The sequence below is a fragment of the Conger conger genome, chromosome 13 (assembly GCF_963514075.1).
Source record: "Conger conger chromosome 13, fConCon1.1, whole genome shotgun sequence".
NCBI classification, from domain to species: Eukaryota; Metazoa; Chordata; class Actinopteri; order Anguilliformes; family Congridae; genus Conger; species Conger conger.
The window spans coordinates 32802933-32821739 of NC_083772.1; the positions used below are offsets into that span (position 1 = coordinate 32802933).

Genomic DNA, 18807 nt, shown 5'->3' on the forward strand with positions numbered 1-18807 from the left:
TTCAGCTGGGAAAAAACTAATAATAATAATTTTGAGCAAACTAGTCAGTGCCTATGGGCAGATACTTATCTGAGGTGCTGATGATCACAGCATGTGAGAGACTAAGAACAAACTGCCTTCACATCAGACCACAGGCCGGGCTCTTATGACCAGCACACCCCCGTACAGCACAAAGGCCAAGACTGGAGGCAGGGGTTGGCAAAATCAATTCTAAATGACTTTATTTGGAATAAATACTTTTGAAGTCAAAGTAAAAAAAAACAAAAAAGTATAAACAAAAAAGGTATTTACATGTGTTATTTGTGCACAGCTGGGTGGGTGTATACATAGTATACTATGCAGCTGGGACAGAAAAAGAAGTATGTGTGTCTTCTCCCGCATAATGCACAAAATACAACAGACAAATTCAATGTAATACAGGAACCATCTTTTAGATGGAGCAGGAGGTCCCTCCGAACCAAAAAAATCAGAAAAAAAATCAGAAAAGACAGAAATATGAGCTGTATTGGATAACAGGCCTTGAAAGGTAGAAGAGCTCAACATATACAGTGGATTAACCATATCTAAGCATGTCTAAGCATAATAACTTATGTTTTGATGTCAGCTGTACCAGACAGAGTGTATAATTCGCAGATGCGTTTCTGGCTTGTATCAGCCAGTAACACTGTGTCAAATCACCTGGCATTACACATACAGAAGGGAAAGAAATACAATATTTCATTTCAGGAAAACGTGATTGGTCATTAGTGTCTCACTGTGTGAGAGGACTGTGGAATCAGTGATTTGGAGCTGGGGACTTTCCTAGTTTGGATAATTTAAAATCTTTGCATTCCACCAGACTATGCTGATTATCCAAATCTCTTAAAATGAAAGTGTCTTTTTATATATATATATACCACATATTTTGAATGCTTTATATTTTGCCTGAATCTACTAAACCTGAACCTCACAGAATTCACTGGTAAAACAATACACATATTTTACATTTCACAACTCATTTTCCTCACTAAAAATGTTCAATAGAATTAGCAACTCGGTATCAACAATGGAGTGTCATTCATATACACAAACAAGAAAGGGAGCTCATTCTCCGGCACTGGATAACCTAAGTCATGCTGAAATGTTGAGAATGGTCTCTTGCAGTACAACGGCATTTTCAGACACAGTGTCACCTCTGTTTCACAAAATATGTTTTTAGACAGCTTGTGTGAGTGACACAGAAGGGAGGAACAGGAGTATTAACATTTTACAGTTTAACATTTTAACAAAATCATTTTAAAAATACACATTTTGTATAGGAAAAAACAAAGTGTCACACAGTGAAAATATATACACCAAACAAAAACTGGTCAATTGTTCTGAGTGATTCCTTAGCACCAATTTGTAACTGATTGAAATTGGGAAATTGATAAAGCTCAATTACCGAGTTATTTTCATAAGTCAAGTGGTTTAATAATGAAGCAATAACAAGGTATTGATCTACCAAGTAGAATACTGTATACCAATGATAATTGAAATGCTTAGAAAAACTTGTCTAATGATTTGGAGTACAATTGTCATATTGTGATTCAGTGGTATCACATTAATATCATAGACAAAGGCTTTGCAGTGAAATATGGTATGAATCCAGGGAACTACTATATGTAAACAGCTGTGCACATCTTTCAGATAGGTACACAGATAGGTATACATGGCATTACGATATTTTGTTCTGTGGATTTATATTATGGACTGTTCATTTTTGTTCTTGATTATTATTATTATTTTTACAAAATATAATTTCACCTAGTTATTAGAGTTGTATACTTTGGCTGCATCTACCTAATTCTTATTATGCTTTTTACATTTTCTAGTTGAGAACCAGGGTTACTGATTTAGTGGAGAAAATGTCTACAAAAATGAGTCAGTGGAGAAAACTCCAGTCATGGGACAGCTTCAATCAGAAAAGTGTTTTGTTTAACGTCCAGCCCCCCTGTAAATCCAGTGACTGCTTTTTTTTCTCTTATATTTCTTTTTAACACACATATGCACATCTTCTGTACTTTTGGGTGTTTTCATTACCCGGTGAGCAAAAGACAGAATCTAGTCAAGATAGCTGGGTTTTCACCTAGATATGTACGACTTGATATGTATAGGTATCTAGATGTTCAGGTGAAAAGCCAACTATATTTTGTTGACAAGTGAAAGGTCATACCCAGATTTCCAGCCCTCTAGATGACTAGATTCCAAGTTTTGACCAATGGGTTATTTGAGGTCCTACTGGAGGTAGGGTTTTGTAGGCTCCAACCCTGTATCATTGAAATCAGTCTGTACTTCACTTTGTCTCATTCTCTCCAGCTCTCTCTTCTCATGCTCTTAGGCTCAGAAAGGATTTCCTCTCCACCTGTCTCCCTGTTGCAGGCGGATGCACCAGAACAAAACGTTCTGAATTGTTAATGTTTCTGTTTTTTCCAGATATAAATGAAGTAGCGTGAAACAGAGAGCCTGAGAGTGACCGAGGCCTTGTTAGCATTAGCTAATCCTCATTAGAATTAACAAAGCCTCGTTAGCGTTAACCAATGCTCATGGGAATTAACAAAGCCTTTTTAGAGTTACCAAGGCCTCGTTAGCATTAACCATTCCTCACTGGAATTAACAAAGCCTTGTTACAGTTAACAGGGCCTCATTAGCATCAACCAATCCTCATTAGAATTAACAACGCCTCGTTAGCACCAACCAATCCTCACTAGAAGTAACAAAAGCCTTGATCGAGTGATCACGGCCATGTTAGAGTTAACACGCTCTCGCCACGCAGAAGTCCAGCTCCTGAGGCTTTCTCTGGTGGCAGTTGTCCCGGGGCAGGAGAAGGCCCGTTTCCGTGACGCAACGCAGCACGCGACGCCGGAAGCCCTTCCCGCAGCTCTTGGAGCAGGGGGACCACTCCCCGATCTTCCAGACGGGGCAGGGGTCCCCACACGCCTGTATGGCGCTGGTCCTCTGCCCTTGGTCGCAGGTGGTGGCCGGTTTTCCCTGAGGGTCCAGGCACTGGACCAGCCTCCTCTGCAGACCGCTGCCACAGCTGACCGAGCAGGCCTCCCAGGCGCCCACCGTCCACTTGTACGTCACCCTGGCCCGGGGCTTCTTCAGCTCCACCCGGTTGTTCTCCACCAGCACGCTGTTCTGGGCGTGGACGCGGCCCTCCTTCTTCAGGGTGCGCTCCTCCTTGTTCTCCTTGGGGATGTAGTAGGAGTAGCGGATGCGGGGCGGGGTCATCTTGCCCACGGACAGCACCTCCACGGTGAGAGGCTCCTGCAGGGGTCTGGTGGCCTGTAGGGTCTCCACCGCCGTGCTGGTGCCGCTGTAGCGCAGGAGCCCCCCGCGGATCGTGATGTCCTTCTCCACCGCTGACACCACGTACTGCCCGTTCAGCAGATACTGGCCCCGCCCGTCCTTCACCGCCAGGTAGTTGTCGTCGCTGACCAGGCCCTTGTAGCCCCGCTGCCGGATGTCGATGTTCGAGGCCCCGACAGGAAGCAACACCACAAAGTTGTAGCCATGTCTGGGAATAAAGATATGTTTTTACTTTAACTGGCTAAAAAATCTCTTGAACAAAGTTTAACAAACAAATAAATCACTAATATAAATACCATTATTCAAACGGGTTTAATTTGTACCACACAAGACAGATAACATTTATAATTTAATTGTATCCTGCAGTCCCACTGTGCCCTAAAGCAATTCTAATCAGCTCTGGTCACGGACAGCTGCAGTTCCCACTGAATTAATTTAATCTTGGAACTAAAGACATTCATCAACTCACTGAGTGATTCAGGATTTTTCTTTCTTTCAGGGTTTCTGTTGAGTTCCTTTCATCTACTGATGTGGTAGCCTATGGTAGCCTGTGCCATTTGGGTTGTTAGGAGGACCTAATATTGTGGTAACCTGGGGATCCCTGTCTAATAGAAATCCCCCATGACCCCAGTAGCACAAACTCACAGTTATAATCAGCAGAGCTGAAGCCAACAGACTGTGACTACCAACAGTTAAGGGCGTTCAGCAGAGGTCACTCACATTGGCTTGGTGAACAGGCCTGAGACCTTCCTGCAGCTGCGGTTGTCTCCCCCACACACACCACACTTATCAAACTTCTTATTGGAGTTGAGTTTTCCATCACAGCCAGCCTTGATACACCTGCCCTGAACACAGACTGCAGGGGCGTCAGGGGAACAAGGTGTCCCATCTGTGACCTGAGAGAGGGAGAGAGAGAGAGAGAGAGAGAGAGAGAGAGAGGGGGGGGGGGGGAGAGAGAGAGAGAGGGAGAGAGAGAGAGAGAATTGTATTATTGTATTATTGACATATTTGGCTTACTGCACATGCGCTGGTGCAACCATTTTACCTCATCATGCCACTCCCACTGAAACTCCTTCCCCTCAAAACCTTGCTGAGTTTTTATGAACTGTGACATCAGCAAATCATAGAAGAATATGATACTCCTTGTACACTGTGACCTTTCATTTAACAAATTCTTTTTAAACCGACTGTAAATCATGTTTCCTGCTCTTAAAAAATGCCATCTCAGCCTTCCCCGGCAGAAGATTTATGAGGAGAAAGAGCGTGCACGTGTGTCCAGTGTGCATGTTCGTGTTTCCCCTGATGAGTCAGTGAGATGTGTGATCATCTGTGAGAGATGTAGCTGTTAGTAAGCCATGACTAATCAACTAATGAATGTGATGTCTATTTCAGAGGCATGCCTGAAGGTGAGCACAAATGTACAAAATGTACTACGTTCCAATAGCCCTTTAAACACAGACCTCTGAATATCCATGTATTAGTCACTACATATACAGTACTGTGTGTATGTGTGTATACAGATACATCGTATTTGTACACCAATTTTAGATAGTGATGCATAAATGAGCCAATGCTATACAGTAACTATCCATCCATCCATCCATCCATCCATTATCTGAACCCGCTTATCCTGATCAGGGTCGCAGGGGGGCTGGAGCCTATCCCAGCATGCATTGGGCGAAAGGCAGGAATACACCCTGGACAGGTCACCAGTCTATCTCAGGGCACACACACCATTCACTCACACACTCATACCTACGGGCAATTTAGACTCTCCAATCAGCCTAACGTGCATGTCTTTGGACTGTGGGAGGAAACCGGAATACCCGGAGGAAACCCACGCAGACACGGGGAGAACATGCAAACTCCGCACAGAGAGGCCCCGGCCGACGGGGATTCGAACCCAGGACCTCCTTGCTGTGAGGCGGCAGTGCTACCCACTGCACCATCCGTGCCGCCTATACAGTAACTATTTAAATGAAATTATGTTGGACTCTTGTTTGAGGCGAGTACTGGAAAATACTGTTTAGTACTGAAAGTACAGGCAGATTCCCAAGGGGGCAGTGGGAATGAGTACAAGGCCAGTCCTGTAATATATTTAGGTGGATGTTCCTACACTGTTCACTTAAACAGATGTGCTGACATCCTGTGACCGAACCAGTTTCCGTGGCAGCGAAATCTGCTGTCCACGCGAGTCCGGCCTCATGTGACCCGCCTTTCTATCCAAGACCCCGCCTACTGTACGACTCTGAGATTAGCCCTCATGCCATCTTGCCTTTTTAAGCTCTTCTTTGTGTGTCAGAAATTGTGGGGTGTAGTCCCTGTCCCAGTAGCAGGCTGTTCTGTTTTTAATCTCCCTACGGATCACCCGCAACTGTCAGCAACCCCAACAACTTGTGTTTTGTGGAAACTTCCACCAAAGAGGGGTTTAGGCATGTCTGCTGGTCTAGCCAATGGGAACACAAATGTGTTACAGAACAAAAACTCTTTTCTGATGAAAGGCATTTCTGCTTGATTGAAATGGCCTTATTGATACACTCGCTAAGATAATGGGGCGACATTGGCTGGGTGTGTCGAAGTGTCCCTGAGCAAGACACCTAACCCCCAAAAACAGGTTGGTGCCTGGCATGGCAGCCAATTACCATTGGTGTGTGTGTGTGTGTATGAATGAATGGGTGAATGAGAAGCATTAATTGAACAGCACTTTGGATGAAAGCACAATATAAATGCCAACCGTTTACCATTTAAAGTCCTATATGGAATTATTTTTAGACTGACAAAAAAAAAAATAGGATAAGTAACACAACAGCTGTTTTATCACAAGCAGGAGCTGACCTTGGGGGCAAGGACGTAGAAGTAGCCTGTGCCATTGGCCCGGCAGATGAGTTTACACTTGTCCTTGGGGGAAACGCCTGAGTATTTGGGGACCCACACCACAGTGGGAGCCAGCCGGTTAGTGTTGAGGCTGAAGCCGTTGTAGGCTGCGCACTGCTCCTCGCGGAAACTTTTACCTGCGGAAGAGATGCTCGTCAGTGAATGGGGGAGACGAGAAAGTCAAGAGCCATGATATTTAATTGGACTGAAAATCCATTTTCGTTTGACTGAGTTAGGTTACGCTCATAACACGCTTTAACATTGTGCAGCAAATTAACCAAGGATTTATTTGTTATTTTGTTCACTGACCCATATTCAGAATAATGAAGAGCATAACACCAGCCCTCGGTTAAGGACATTACTTATAGCAGGGGACAAGGCACATTGGGAGTTAAACCTAATAATACACTTCCATGACTAAGCTAATGCTATGGGGATAGCAGCCCCTCAGGTTGGGCTCTGGCAGAGGCAGGGTTGAGGGCTGTGTTCTCCGTGGCCGTGCCCAGTACCTGTGTCAAGGCAGGGCTCCAGGTTGCAGGAGCGGTATTTCACACGCACGCCTTGGCAGTATTTCCCCCCGTGGGCTGGAACAGGGTTGTTACATTGCCTCTTGGTCAGCTGAACCCCACCGCCGCACGTTCTGGAGCATGAGCCAAACAGCCCCCACTCTCCCCAGCGACCGTCCACCTGTAAGAGACCACCCAAAATGCATACATGTAAGAAGAAACAAGCGCACATAAACACATCGGTCAGCGCAGAAATGACACACCAGTAAACACACACCAGCACACACATACACATGTGTACACAAAGACATCTGCCTCCCGTCAGCATAAATAATAAGTACTATAATTATTAAGTATTTAGAGCAACTTACATACACTTAAAAACCTCTTTTGCAAGGGTGGCCTGCCAGGGCAGTGAACTAAGTGGCATGTGTAATTACAATTACAGCAATACAACATCACAATCACAATTATTCAAAATCCAAGTTAAAAGCGGTTACAGCGGTCACATATATGATGCTCAATCAGAGGCTTAAACTCAGGAAGAGTGACCATCTCTCCTAGTCTAAGGGTCAATGCATTCCAGGACAAAGGTGCATTGTGAGAAAAGGCCCATTTCCCCATCTCAGTTCTCACTTTTGGTACAGTGTATATCAACAAAGACTTTGAATGGAGACTGTAACTCTGGAATGGTCTTACCAAATAAGAGCATAAATAAGAGGGTCACAAACCAATGACAGCTTTACATATAAATACATACCAATGTTGCAGCCTCCTAGTATCTAGAGGTCCACTGTATCATGGCATAGTGTGGGTAAGTGGTCGAGCATTAGTTATAAATCATAATGCACCATCATATACCGTATCCAGCACCTTCAGGCTAGTAGAATAGGTATGCATATAGACCACATCCCCATAATCTAAAACAGACATAAAAGTGCACAAGATCCTTCCTGGCTGCAAAAAAAAAACAAGATTTGTTCTGAAAATAAAAGTCCAGTTCCAATTTTTTGGATTAATTGATTTGCCAATGAGCTGTTTAAAAGTACATTTTTCCTCAATCCAAATTCCCGGGTACTTATAACAGGAGACCCTCATAGTTTGAATCTGCAGATGGCTCCACTTGTCTGTATGTGTGACCGTCTGCTAAATTTAAGTGGCAATGTACTGTATATACAAAATGTATTATGCATATATTCTCTGTCTTTTGAACATGGCATTTCACCATTGATGTGTTAATTTACAGGTGCTTCCATATCACCAAAGAGGGCATAGAGGACAGTGAAATTCTGCGGTGGCATTTAGTCTCACTGTTGGACGGTTTGAGAGATGGATTTATGCAGCACAACATGACTCTCGTTCCTTTCAGCAGCAGCACACCTGGTGATAATGCACGAGGTGCACGGCAATGCGAAGCTTGCTTAAAAATTCCTGACTCAAATGTCAGGCACAAAGTGCCAGAGGGGAGCGTGGGGTTTATATTGAGCCGTTATCGAACTGCTGGCTCACCCTGGCCTTTGTGGCGTTGTGTTTGTCGATGCAGGCTCCTCGGACGCACAGCTTGCCGTCTCCGCAGCTGGTGCCATCGGCCCAGGGGAAGTGGCGGGTCTGGCACACCAGCTGGCCCCGCGCCTTGCCCGTGCACCACAGCTTGGCGCAGGACTGCATGTACGGGCAGGGCTTGGAGCCCGTTCCAAAGGCCAGCTCGCACTGCCGGCTCAGGCTGTAGGTGCTGCCCGGGAGCGCATCAGGGAGGGCCAGGCTCTTCTGAGGCTGGTCCAGCAAGCAGTCCCCTTTAAAGCAGAAAACAACAACCAACTTTAGATCAGACAGCCGTAACCACCTTTAAACCAGAACACCGGAACCGCTTCTAAACCAGAACACCAAAACCACATTTAAACCAAAACACCAGAAGCACCATTAAACGAGAACACCAGAACCACCATTAAACCAGAACAGCATATCCATATGAATGCCAAACGCAAGCAGTACCTTTTAATCCAGCATACCATCAGTTGACATTACCTTACATTATAGTAATTTACGTATGACATACAATAAAGTGCAAATCAAAACCAGGGCCAAGAGCCTTTGACAGATGATTACTCACTAACTCCACAAGTTGAAAAGCCCAAACCAACTCTGTTAAAACCCTGCTCCAAAACCATCATCTCCTCTGTTAGAAACCTTCGCCAAAACCATCATCTCCTCTGTTAGAAACCTTCTCCAAAACCATCATCTCCTCTGTTAGAAACCTTCTCCAAAACCATCATCTCCTCTGTTAGAAACCTTCTCCAAAACCATCATCTCCTCTGTTAGAAACCTTCTCCAAAACCATTACCTCCTCTGTTAGAAACCTTCTGTCTTTTTCCCAGCCTGCATCACAAATTAAAAAACCTGTCTCTCTTTTGTCTCAACCACAGCTCAGGAGGCTGTTAGCACTTTCTTCAATTATGACTGAGAGGTAGTAAAGATTTATTTAGCTCCTCTTCTGGTTGATACTGAAATTGGATATTAAACAAGCAAAACTGACAAAAACACCAGTTTACTTAAAGTGGAATCAAAGCAGCTCTTTGACAGAACAATTTACTACCTCAGCTATGTGCAATTAGTCATCTTTAGTGTATTAGCTAATGCTTATTACAAACAATATTTCCTGAAGAAGAAGAAGACAGGGAATGGGAGGATGTTGATGGGGCTCACTGACCGTGGCCACTGTCTAGGAAGTCGGTGACGATGGCGGCGCTGCAGGAAGACCAGGGGTTGTTGCGGTCGATCTGGATCAGTGTGGGAGACATCATGTGATTATCCCTCTGCTTCCCGAACACATCCTCACAGGCCTTCACATTGTCATGTGGCATGTTGAAGACATGGCCTGAGGGGAAAGCACACAGCCCATAATCTCTCAGTTTTTACAAAAACAAGAAAAGGGGGGGGGGGCGCATATGCTTTATCATGCACGTGCCTGGTCAAAACCTACTGCATTGTGGGGCAATTCCCTGTGTTTTTTTAAATTGCTGAATTGGCAGCGGGCCTCTCTGCATTTCTGGAATGCAGCTTAGAGCCCCAGTCAGCAGTCTGCGTTGGCTGTTTGGCACCCAGCAGATGAAGCCCTGTAGGTTAGTATTTCACCCTGACAGCAGCCATTTGTCTCAGTGACATCCTGACTGCGGGAGCCAATGCTTTAACGATGATGATGTGCCTAAAGAGTATTACGCACAGAATGTGGCTGTGCTGGTTAAAAAATGAAAGCTTGTGACTGGTCATTGATTACTGCCCACTTTTCTTCGAGATTGAGATATTATCAGAAAAATCAAAACATTACTTTTTATAATAATAATAATAATAATAATAATAATAATAATAATAATAACAATTAAGAAAAATAATAACATTTTGTCATCTTTCAGTCAAAATTAAAGTGATTCACAATTTCTTTATTGACTTTCAATAAACTCAGATGATACTCTGTAAAAACCATCCATTGCTTTGAAGTTTAACCTAATAATACATCATTATAAAGATTAGGCTCAATGGGACAGGATAAAAAGCATCCAACTGTGACAAAAACTGCTCAACAGCAACCATGCTCCAGCCCTTCTGCCTGGCGCTGTGCTGTTTGTGACCCAGTAAGCCATGTTTACACACGTGTCCCAGGCAGTGGAAGACTCAAGGAGTTCATTTAGGGATAAGAGCACATCAGTGCACTTCCCCAACAGTGGCCTAAAGTCAACATGCACTATTTTACAATATAATCTTGCTCAATTTTAAACTAATGTCCAGTCCTAGAACATATCTGAAGATTCTCGCACCAATGGACACAGCCTGACCAGCCAAGCAGCGCATGCCAGCTATCTTAACAGCGTCTGACCTTTTGGATTGTCATAACCACACGTTACCACTGTGGTAATGAAGTCAGTTGGAAGTGCTTACCATACTTCATACATCGTGAGCGAAAAGATCAAGCTGTGTACTGCAAAATAGCAGACGGCATGTTCTCTCAATATAGCCCGCTAGCCCATTGGCATCAACACCAAAAACCGTTTACAATGACTGTGTTATTATCCTGTGCTTGTGGTGTTTTGGGTTACGTTTACTGGGTCAGAGTGTGGTGTGGGGACTCACCCAGTTCGTGGGCTGTGGTGAAGGATGATGGGAGACCGTCGTCCTCAATGACAGAGCAGCTCCTCTTGGAGTCGCACATGGTGCCAACATCCGCCATGCCCAGGGTGTCGCACGTCGTAGCTCCACACAAGTCCTAAAACAACAGCACCGTTAAGTTATTTAGCTCAAGAAGCTTTCGCTGGTTGTGTTCCAGTCCTTAATCTTTAAGCAGATTAGTGCATTATTGATTCTTATGAGTAAACTGGCATAATTCTAATTATAACCAATGTGAAAAACTGATAATGTTCCAATGAAGGAAAGAATGAGGTGCATGGGTAAATTAGTGATTATTCAGAGTGAGGGGTACTGGAGCTACCCCTCACTCTGAATAATGGGAAGGCAAATGCATGCCTTCCCAAAGATGTCCTCTCACGTTATCACTACAGAAAAGGTGTGCTTCCTTGTGAGGTTTTATCACCACACCTCAGTGAAAAGGTGTGCTTCCTCGTGAGGTTTTATCACCACACCTCAGTGAAAAGGTGTGCTTCCTCTTGAGGTTTTATCACCACACCTCAGTGAAAAGGTGTGCTTCCTCGTGAGGTTTTATCACCACACCTCAGTGAAAAGGTGTGCTTCCTCGTGAGGTTTTATCACCACACCTCAGTGAAAAGGTGTGCTTCCTCGTGAGGTTTTATCACCACACCTCAGTGAAAAGGTGTGCTTCCTCGTGAGGTTTTATCACCACACCTCAGTGAAAAGGTGTGCTTCCTCGTGAGGTTTTATCACCACACCTCAGTGAAAAGGTGTGCTTCCTCGTGAGGTTTTATCACCACACCTCAGTGAAAAGGTGTGCTTCCTTGTGAGGTTTTATCACCACACCTCAGTGAAAAGGTGTGCTTCCTCGTGAGGTTTTATCACCACACCTCAGTGAAAAGGTGTGCTTCCTCGTGAGGTTTTATCACCACACCTCGGTGAAAAGGTGTGCTTCCTCGTGAGGTTTTATCACCACACCTCAGTGAAAAGGTGTGCTTCCTCTTGAGGTTTTATCACCACACCTCGGTGAAAAGGTGTGCTTCCTCGTGAGGTTTTATCACCACACCTCAGTGAAAAGGTGTGCTTCCTCGTGAGGTTTTATCACCATACCTCAGTGAAAAGGTGTGCTTCCTCATGTGGTTTTATCACTACACACACAAACAGACAGAGAATATCTCTGCGTAGGGCATGCCCACAACAAGATGGCCCTGTTTCTTCAAAACACGTTCAGAAATTAGCCCATTGTAAGTCCATGATATCCCATCCCAAATAACAGCAGTTAAACAATAAATGCAATTGACACGGCAAGTGATACAGTCTTGCCTTGGCAAATACTCCAAAGCTTTACAAAATGAAAAGTCTGCAAATCCCTGAAGTACTTTCATCTATTTATTTTACTTAGAAGCTCAACATTTCCTTTCCCCCACATGCTTTCATCTTAGACTTTAGACCTTTCGTATCCATGCCGAAATCTCTAGGTGCTAAACATATTGTTTACATAGGACATGAAAACCAAATCCAGATGTGTGCATGTATGCGTGTGTGTGTGTGTGTGTGTGTGTGTGTATGCATGGTGGTGGTGGTTTTTTGGTGGTCAATTTTTTACAGTAAACAGCAATACAACAGTCTATTTTTAATAAAGTGTGCATGCTACAAATATGAAATGTTTCACTTTTACTGTAAAGTCAATTGAGAAAAAGCTGACCCATTAAAGTTATGTCTGACTAAGGGACTGTTTGTTTACTGTACTCTTTAAGTAAAGTTGCCTTATTCCATCATTATGGAATTTACAGATAAGGCCTTTGTCTTCATGAGGTGTTCAACTTTGTCTTCAACTGGTCCTAAAAAAGGACCGGTTTACCAGTAGATTGCATGTGCTTATATCTCATGTCGGTCTACTGATACATTTACAGAATGGACTGTTGTCTGAATAACTGAATAACTTCCAGTCACACAAAGGCTGCTAATGCTTCACTGTCTCAGCATAATCTTTTCAGTGAAGGGACCAGGCGCAGAATACAATGCTTTTAATGAGCAAATTACACCTCTAAGAATTCTTAAAATTAAAAAGATGAAATATCAAAGAGAATTAGTGACATTTTCTTTTTCTCGTCAGTTTAATTTTTCGATTGTACAGTTACATTGAACCTCAGGGCAATCCGAATGATTTATCTTGGTAGTTTTGCCTTTATCATGTGCAAGGACATGTTGTTTGTTTCAGTAAATGTCATATTCCTTTGAAATCCCTGCCCATGGGAACACTTGTCTTTAACTCACAATAAAATGCCAGTTTTTTCTTCACACAGTTCAGTGAGTTCAGCAAAAAAAGAAACGAGGTTCCCATTTATCTGTCAATGCTCATTGTTAAGGAAAAAAATCTTGATTGAAACCAGGGATGAGGCTTCACAAGTGAACAAAAGAGAAATAGCCAAAAAATGGTCCAAGATGGAATGTATACCGGATTCTTGCATTTTTCAGCTGGACTCCAAGTTGGAATTTAAGCCAGATGGCCTGATTGACACTGCAACACAGTGGGGTGTTAGGGGTGTGACGTCATGTGGGGTGTGAGGAAGAGATGGCTGCTCCCTTCAGTAGGGAAGTCAGAGGAGATCAGTCCAGCCAAAGGTCACATGACTAGCCATGAAAACCCACTCCATAAATACCTTTCCAAAATGATGGCATGAGTCTAAATATCTTGAACTACAATTACATAATCTTGGTGTCTGATAAAAACGTAATGTAGACCGTTTTGGCAAAAACCATCAACTAAAATAAAGAAATAATGATCAAAAACAACGATCAAAATCTCTGTGCTGTGGTTTGACTTTGGCTGCACCAATTCTGAAGAAAGAATTGGATGTTGATGTCATTTTGATGCAAATACAAAAAGATTTTCTGGCTATGTAGTCCCCGTTAATAGTTTTTTTTTTTTATTAGAACATGCTGTGGATGTCTTCTATTGTTCTCTTTGATTTGGTGGTTGACATAAAAGTTCAGACAGTTGTGTTTATGTGGCTCTCTGTATGTCAATCTCATTTCAGTTTTTAACAACAGCCTAGAGTATGATGCAGAATGGCAGCCGGACCCGGCACACCCCATTGCCCGGTCTTGTAAAACCTCAGTTAATAGTGCACAACTAATGCGCCACAAAGGAATGTGAGGTCATTAAGGAAAGACGCAGGGCAGACCCAACAAATGAACTGCTATAGGATCAGGACTCAACTGCTATAGGACCAACAAATGAATTGCTAAAGGACCAGGACTCAACTGCTATAGGACCAACAAATGAACTGCTATAGGACCAATAAATTAACCGCTATAGGACCAACAAAAAAACTGCTATAAGACCAGGACTTAACTGCTACAAGACCAACAAATGAACTGCTATAGGACCAAGACTTTTTCCAGGAGGGCTAGTTAAGCAGGTGAAGTTTGTAAGGTTAATTTGGCTTTTCACAAGTCACTCTGCCATTGGAAATGGAACATCATCTCCAGAGTGAGACCTCCAAGGGTCGCTCCCTTTGGATACAGCGACATTGGCTCAGGAGCAGAGCAGTCATCTGGCAGTTGGAAGGTTGCCGGTTCGATCCCACACTGAGTGTGTAGTAGTGTCCCGAAGCAAGACACCTAACCCCCAAAATCCTCTCTGATGAGCTGGTTGGTGCCGTGCACTCAATCGCCATTGGTGTGTGTGAATGGGTGAATGATAAGCATATATTGTACAGTGCTTTGGATAAAGGTTAATGTGGCAGTTATCATTTAAAATAAAATTTCACATTTTATTTAAAATAATTCCTCTTTTTTTGCATACTGCATGGACTGAATGAGTCCATACCCTCAGTCAGTCCATGTACTCAGTACATTAACTCTGCCAGTACAAGTACTGTGTTTTTTTTTTTTTTTCTCCATGTCAGCAGGAATTGTCATAACAGTAGACACTTCCTCTGACCCGGGTCGAACAAGAGCAGAAATGCTGAAGGTTTCAGCTGGGTAGCATGTTAGCCTATCCCACTCTGTTAAGCGCTCTGCCTCAGAGGAGTGCAGGTTAATGAAAAACAGACAGAGACTCAGAGCTCAGGGCAGCACGAACAGCTCCCAGCGGAAAGTGGGAAGATCTAGCAGAAATCGATACTTCCCTTTGCGCCCACAGATTGCTGAAGCCCTGACCTGAAGCCTATTACTCATGATCCAAATAATAAAAAAAACACAAAGTTAAATGAATCACGCAGGCTGAGACAGGTTAGCCCCAGCGCACAGGTGTACAGGGTTCCTCCCGCATTTGAGAAATCACCTGCAGCTGCGGTCGGGAGTGCGGTTGACATTCTGTGTTCCTAAATAAGTAACTGGGTTCTTAGCGAGTGCTCGGAGCTGGAGTTCACGATGTGCTAATATTGAGTTTGGCTCTAGCTGCTGAGTGAGCAGCAGGTGTGTCCGTTTCACGCACTGCTTCTGCACTGCGGCGCCCTGGAGCCCCGGCAGGGGGGCCCATCCTTAATGAAGCCAGTGTACACTGTACCAACGGCGCGCACTGCTGTCGCTAAACATAATAAACTCACAACACAGTGTGGGCACAGGGCCCAGCCCGGATACACACCCCGCACAGCGTGTCTGAGGGTAGAGTTATCCACCCACGTGCAGGAAAGTGTCACAGTAATCTGCATCCATTTTGGCTCATGTAATGTCATCACTCCAAACTACAATAGTAATCATCTTCTGCAGCTAAGCCAACAGCGATCGCCTACATCCTGGCCAGTGGTGTTTGAAAATCTTGTTTTCACATTTTCACTTTAATACCGGCAGAATGCATCGACGCGCTTCGGCTCATGGCAAAACTGTGAATGTCACGGATTTGGAGCAGACTGTGAATTATGCCTCAGTCAGGCAGCATGCGGGGGGGTGTTGCAGGGAGCCTCAGGGAGCAGGGAGGGCAGGGTCGGGGCTGTCGGAGCGGTAATGTCTGCGGAATTTAGGGAGTGATTCGAACACAGAGCAGCTCCCGCAGGAGCCGTTCTGGCAGGACCTTTGTAATGGCGTGAGGCAGGTTAATTTGGACCGTGTGAGCCGGTGATGCAAACGCTACAGGGTCAACGTGATTGCCCAGCACGAAAGGGGAGGGCCAGTCTGACGTTTCAAAATCACCCCGTCTTTCTGAAAACAGGAACATCTGACGTTACATGTGATGCCTCAATGGGTCATATACAATACAAATTCCAGTCTATCACTTAAAACTGCACCAACCAACTTGCCAAATAAATAAATGAATGTGCCTTCAAAGGTTTGCATAATACAGCTTGCGTTATGTAATAGCTATATTAAATTATATTACATTAATCAACAGCCTAGTGACAGGTGGATGGACTCAACAGAAAAATTGGAAATGCATCACAAGAGTGGCAGCATTCTGGCAATTCTCTAACTTGGTCAACATTCTATGGAACACCTGCTGTCATTGTTGCAACTACTGCAATATAGCCAGTGTGATTTCATAAACTACATTCCCAAATTACAAAAATTTCCATGATTGCATGAGGTACATTTTCAAAATAGCAAAGTTTCCTGGACTTATTTAGGTTAAATGCTTAATTTAACCTGAATAAAACTCACTTAATCATCTTAACTATCATGTGGCTCGTGACTTTTCATCTGAGCGCATAAATATGAGAAACTTCACATTTTACTACTCCTATCCGTCTCCCCAGATGAAATTTGTTCCGCCTTACCTGCTTGGTGAACAAGATAGCGGTATCCCAATATTCGGGGTGCTTGTCGTTGTGTTTGTTTAACTTTTTCTGCCACGTGCAAAAATTGCGCAACGTCAGTGCTGCGTTACCAGATATCTTCGGTCCTTTGTCAGCTTCATTAATAACAATAAACTTCACCACCACGATGTTTATGGAGTTGAGTATGCTGGGGTGCTTGTAAAGTTTGGCAGCAACCGACACGAGAGTCAGCAGGTAATGTTTCAGGTCGTCGCCATGGAACTTAGCCATGGACTCATCTGCAACGACGAGGGCCTCCACGTACCGGGGAATGGATGCAAAGCGTTTTGATCTGCCAATGCGCTTTAACGCAGTCTGAGTCATGTTCCCTTTACTGTGTCCATTCATGGTTTTGTATTTCTCCAAAGATTCTAACATGTTGCGGTTCAGACCGGAACTCACGCCGCACCTGGAAGTGGAGTCGCCGAGGTGAGAATTACTTCTGCGGCGAATGACATGCGCTCTCTCCGCGCTCCTGAGGGTTTCTTCTGTGGAGACATTACCTATTGGGGCGATGAAGTACTCCGACCCCTTATAACCAAATGCACCGTGCAAGCCTTTACACAGACTCAGAGCAGCGTAAGAATTCCGATCAGAATTTACATCACCAGAGAAGAAGCAGCGGCTCAGATCAGATGTTGTGGAATGAGGCGTTGGTGTGCCACTGTGCGCAGAAAAGGTAGGCGCAAGAAAACTGGAATCTGGGAATAGTTTGATGTAAAATTCCTGGTTGAAAGCGTTGATTTTAAAAACAACCCGCTGCTGACTTGCTTCCTCCGCGTTACTAAAGAAATTGTGTTCTGCAGAAATGTTATCTTCTAGTAGAATGGGGATACAAAAATCATTTTCCATAGAAAGGCTCAATTTTGCGTATAATACGATGTCCAGAAAAAATGCTAGTGTGCCAATAAACATAAACATGTTTGTTACTAAAATATGTGCAATTATCAAAAGATGAGATATATATATACAGCATATACATAGATTCTGAGAGTTCGGTATCATCCGTGGTGCTGATGCAGCGTGTGCAAGCGAAAGTAATCTAAGGCACTGTAGCTTACAGAACTGCAGTGGTGCGTCCTCTAATTACACACGTCCCCAGTATAAGATCCATATCCATCTTCAACCTGTCTGTTGAAAGCGGTCTCTCTTTCTGAGGGTTTTATGCTTTTGCGTCATGTGTAAACATTGAGGAATAGCGACCAGAGTTTAGGGGAGGTGCTGGACGACCTCATTGGACATGCCCCCCTGTTTTATGTTTTAGACCGCAGCCACTTGTAGCTCTCTGAATATTATTATTATTCTCAAACATGCTGCACGAGAAGGGGTCCCTCCCACTTACTAGGGCTGCGCTCTTCCTCTGCAGCAAATCCACTGAGTGCCCAGACCGCATCCAGACATTTAAACCATTTTAGTATAGGATCTACAGCTTAACGGGGAAATTATCCATACTTGATCTGGTCATTGCGTAACACTGGTAATCTTTATGGATTCCACAATACAAGGAAATAACTATTTCCGTTCGTTTCCGTCAGTGTCGCCAAAAAAAATAAAAAAATAATATGCAAACAGAATTATGACAAGCATCTCCATGAATCCATCAATAAACTGAATGTAGCCTAGATGTTTTCATTCAGATTTGCTGAATGTGTTCATCTGAGAACAACACCGCTCTACACAAATATCCCTGTTAAAGACTGAACGTAGGCTAATTATTCAATCCTAATTATATCCTATAGCGAGCAATATTGGGAATTTAAGAACTTGTTCAAGCTGTACATCTGGCTGTTGAGTAGTATAGAAAACATTTTGCCAAGCAAACTTGCCTTATTTGGGTTGAACAGATGCAGTAGTATATATATCCAACAGCGTTAATTGTTTGAGAGGCCAATGCTTCTATTTAAGCGTAAAGGTACTTTTACTGTAATAGCATATGTAAATGTCGAGTGACCCGTGTGTGCGCGTCTGCTGTTTTTGTCTGCAATACAGGAAGGCTACATCGCACCGGGATTCTAAGTGGGAGAGAACGGGGCACAAACCAACACGGGGCATGTTGAAACATGTGTATTTTGGATAGTTACATTTGCGCAAGACTGAAGGGTTTGTTTTTACCTATGCATTATAGAAACCCGCCTCTCGTGTGTGAGTGGCAGGACAATTTGAAAACTTAATTAACACTTATCAAGACTTAACACAAATCT

General features: G+C 43.7%; 1 protein-coding gene across 1 annotated transcript; it reads right to left on the reverse strand.

The window, feature by feature from the left end:
- Positions 1-288: 288 nt before the first annotated feature.
- LOC133108526 (A disintegrin and metalloproteinase with thrombospondin motifs 15-like) lies at positions 289-17742 on the reverse strand. The gene is made up of 8 exons (XM_061218104.1): positions 16568-17742; positions 10836-10968; positions 9418-9585; positions 8220-8503; positions 6714-6891; positions 6166-6341; positions 4051-4226; positions 289-3538 (listed from the first exon to the last, which is right to left on the reverse strand). Exons 1-8 carry the CDS (start codon positions 17609-17611, stop codon positions 2773-2775), a joined length of 2925 nt encoding a protein of 974 aa, XP_061074088.1. The 5' UTR covers positions 17612-17742; the 3' UTR covers positions 289-2772.
- Between the last annotated feature and the right edge of the window lie 1065 nt (positions 17743-18807).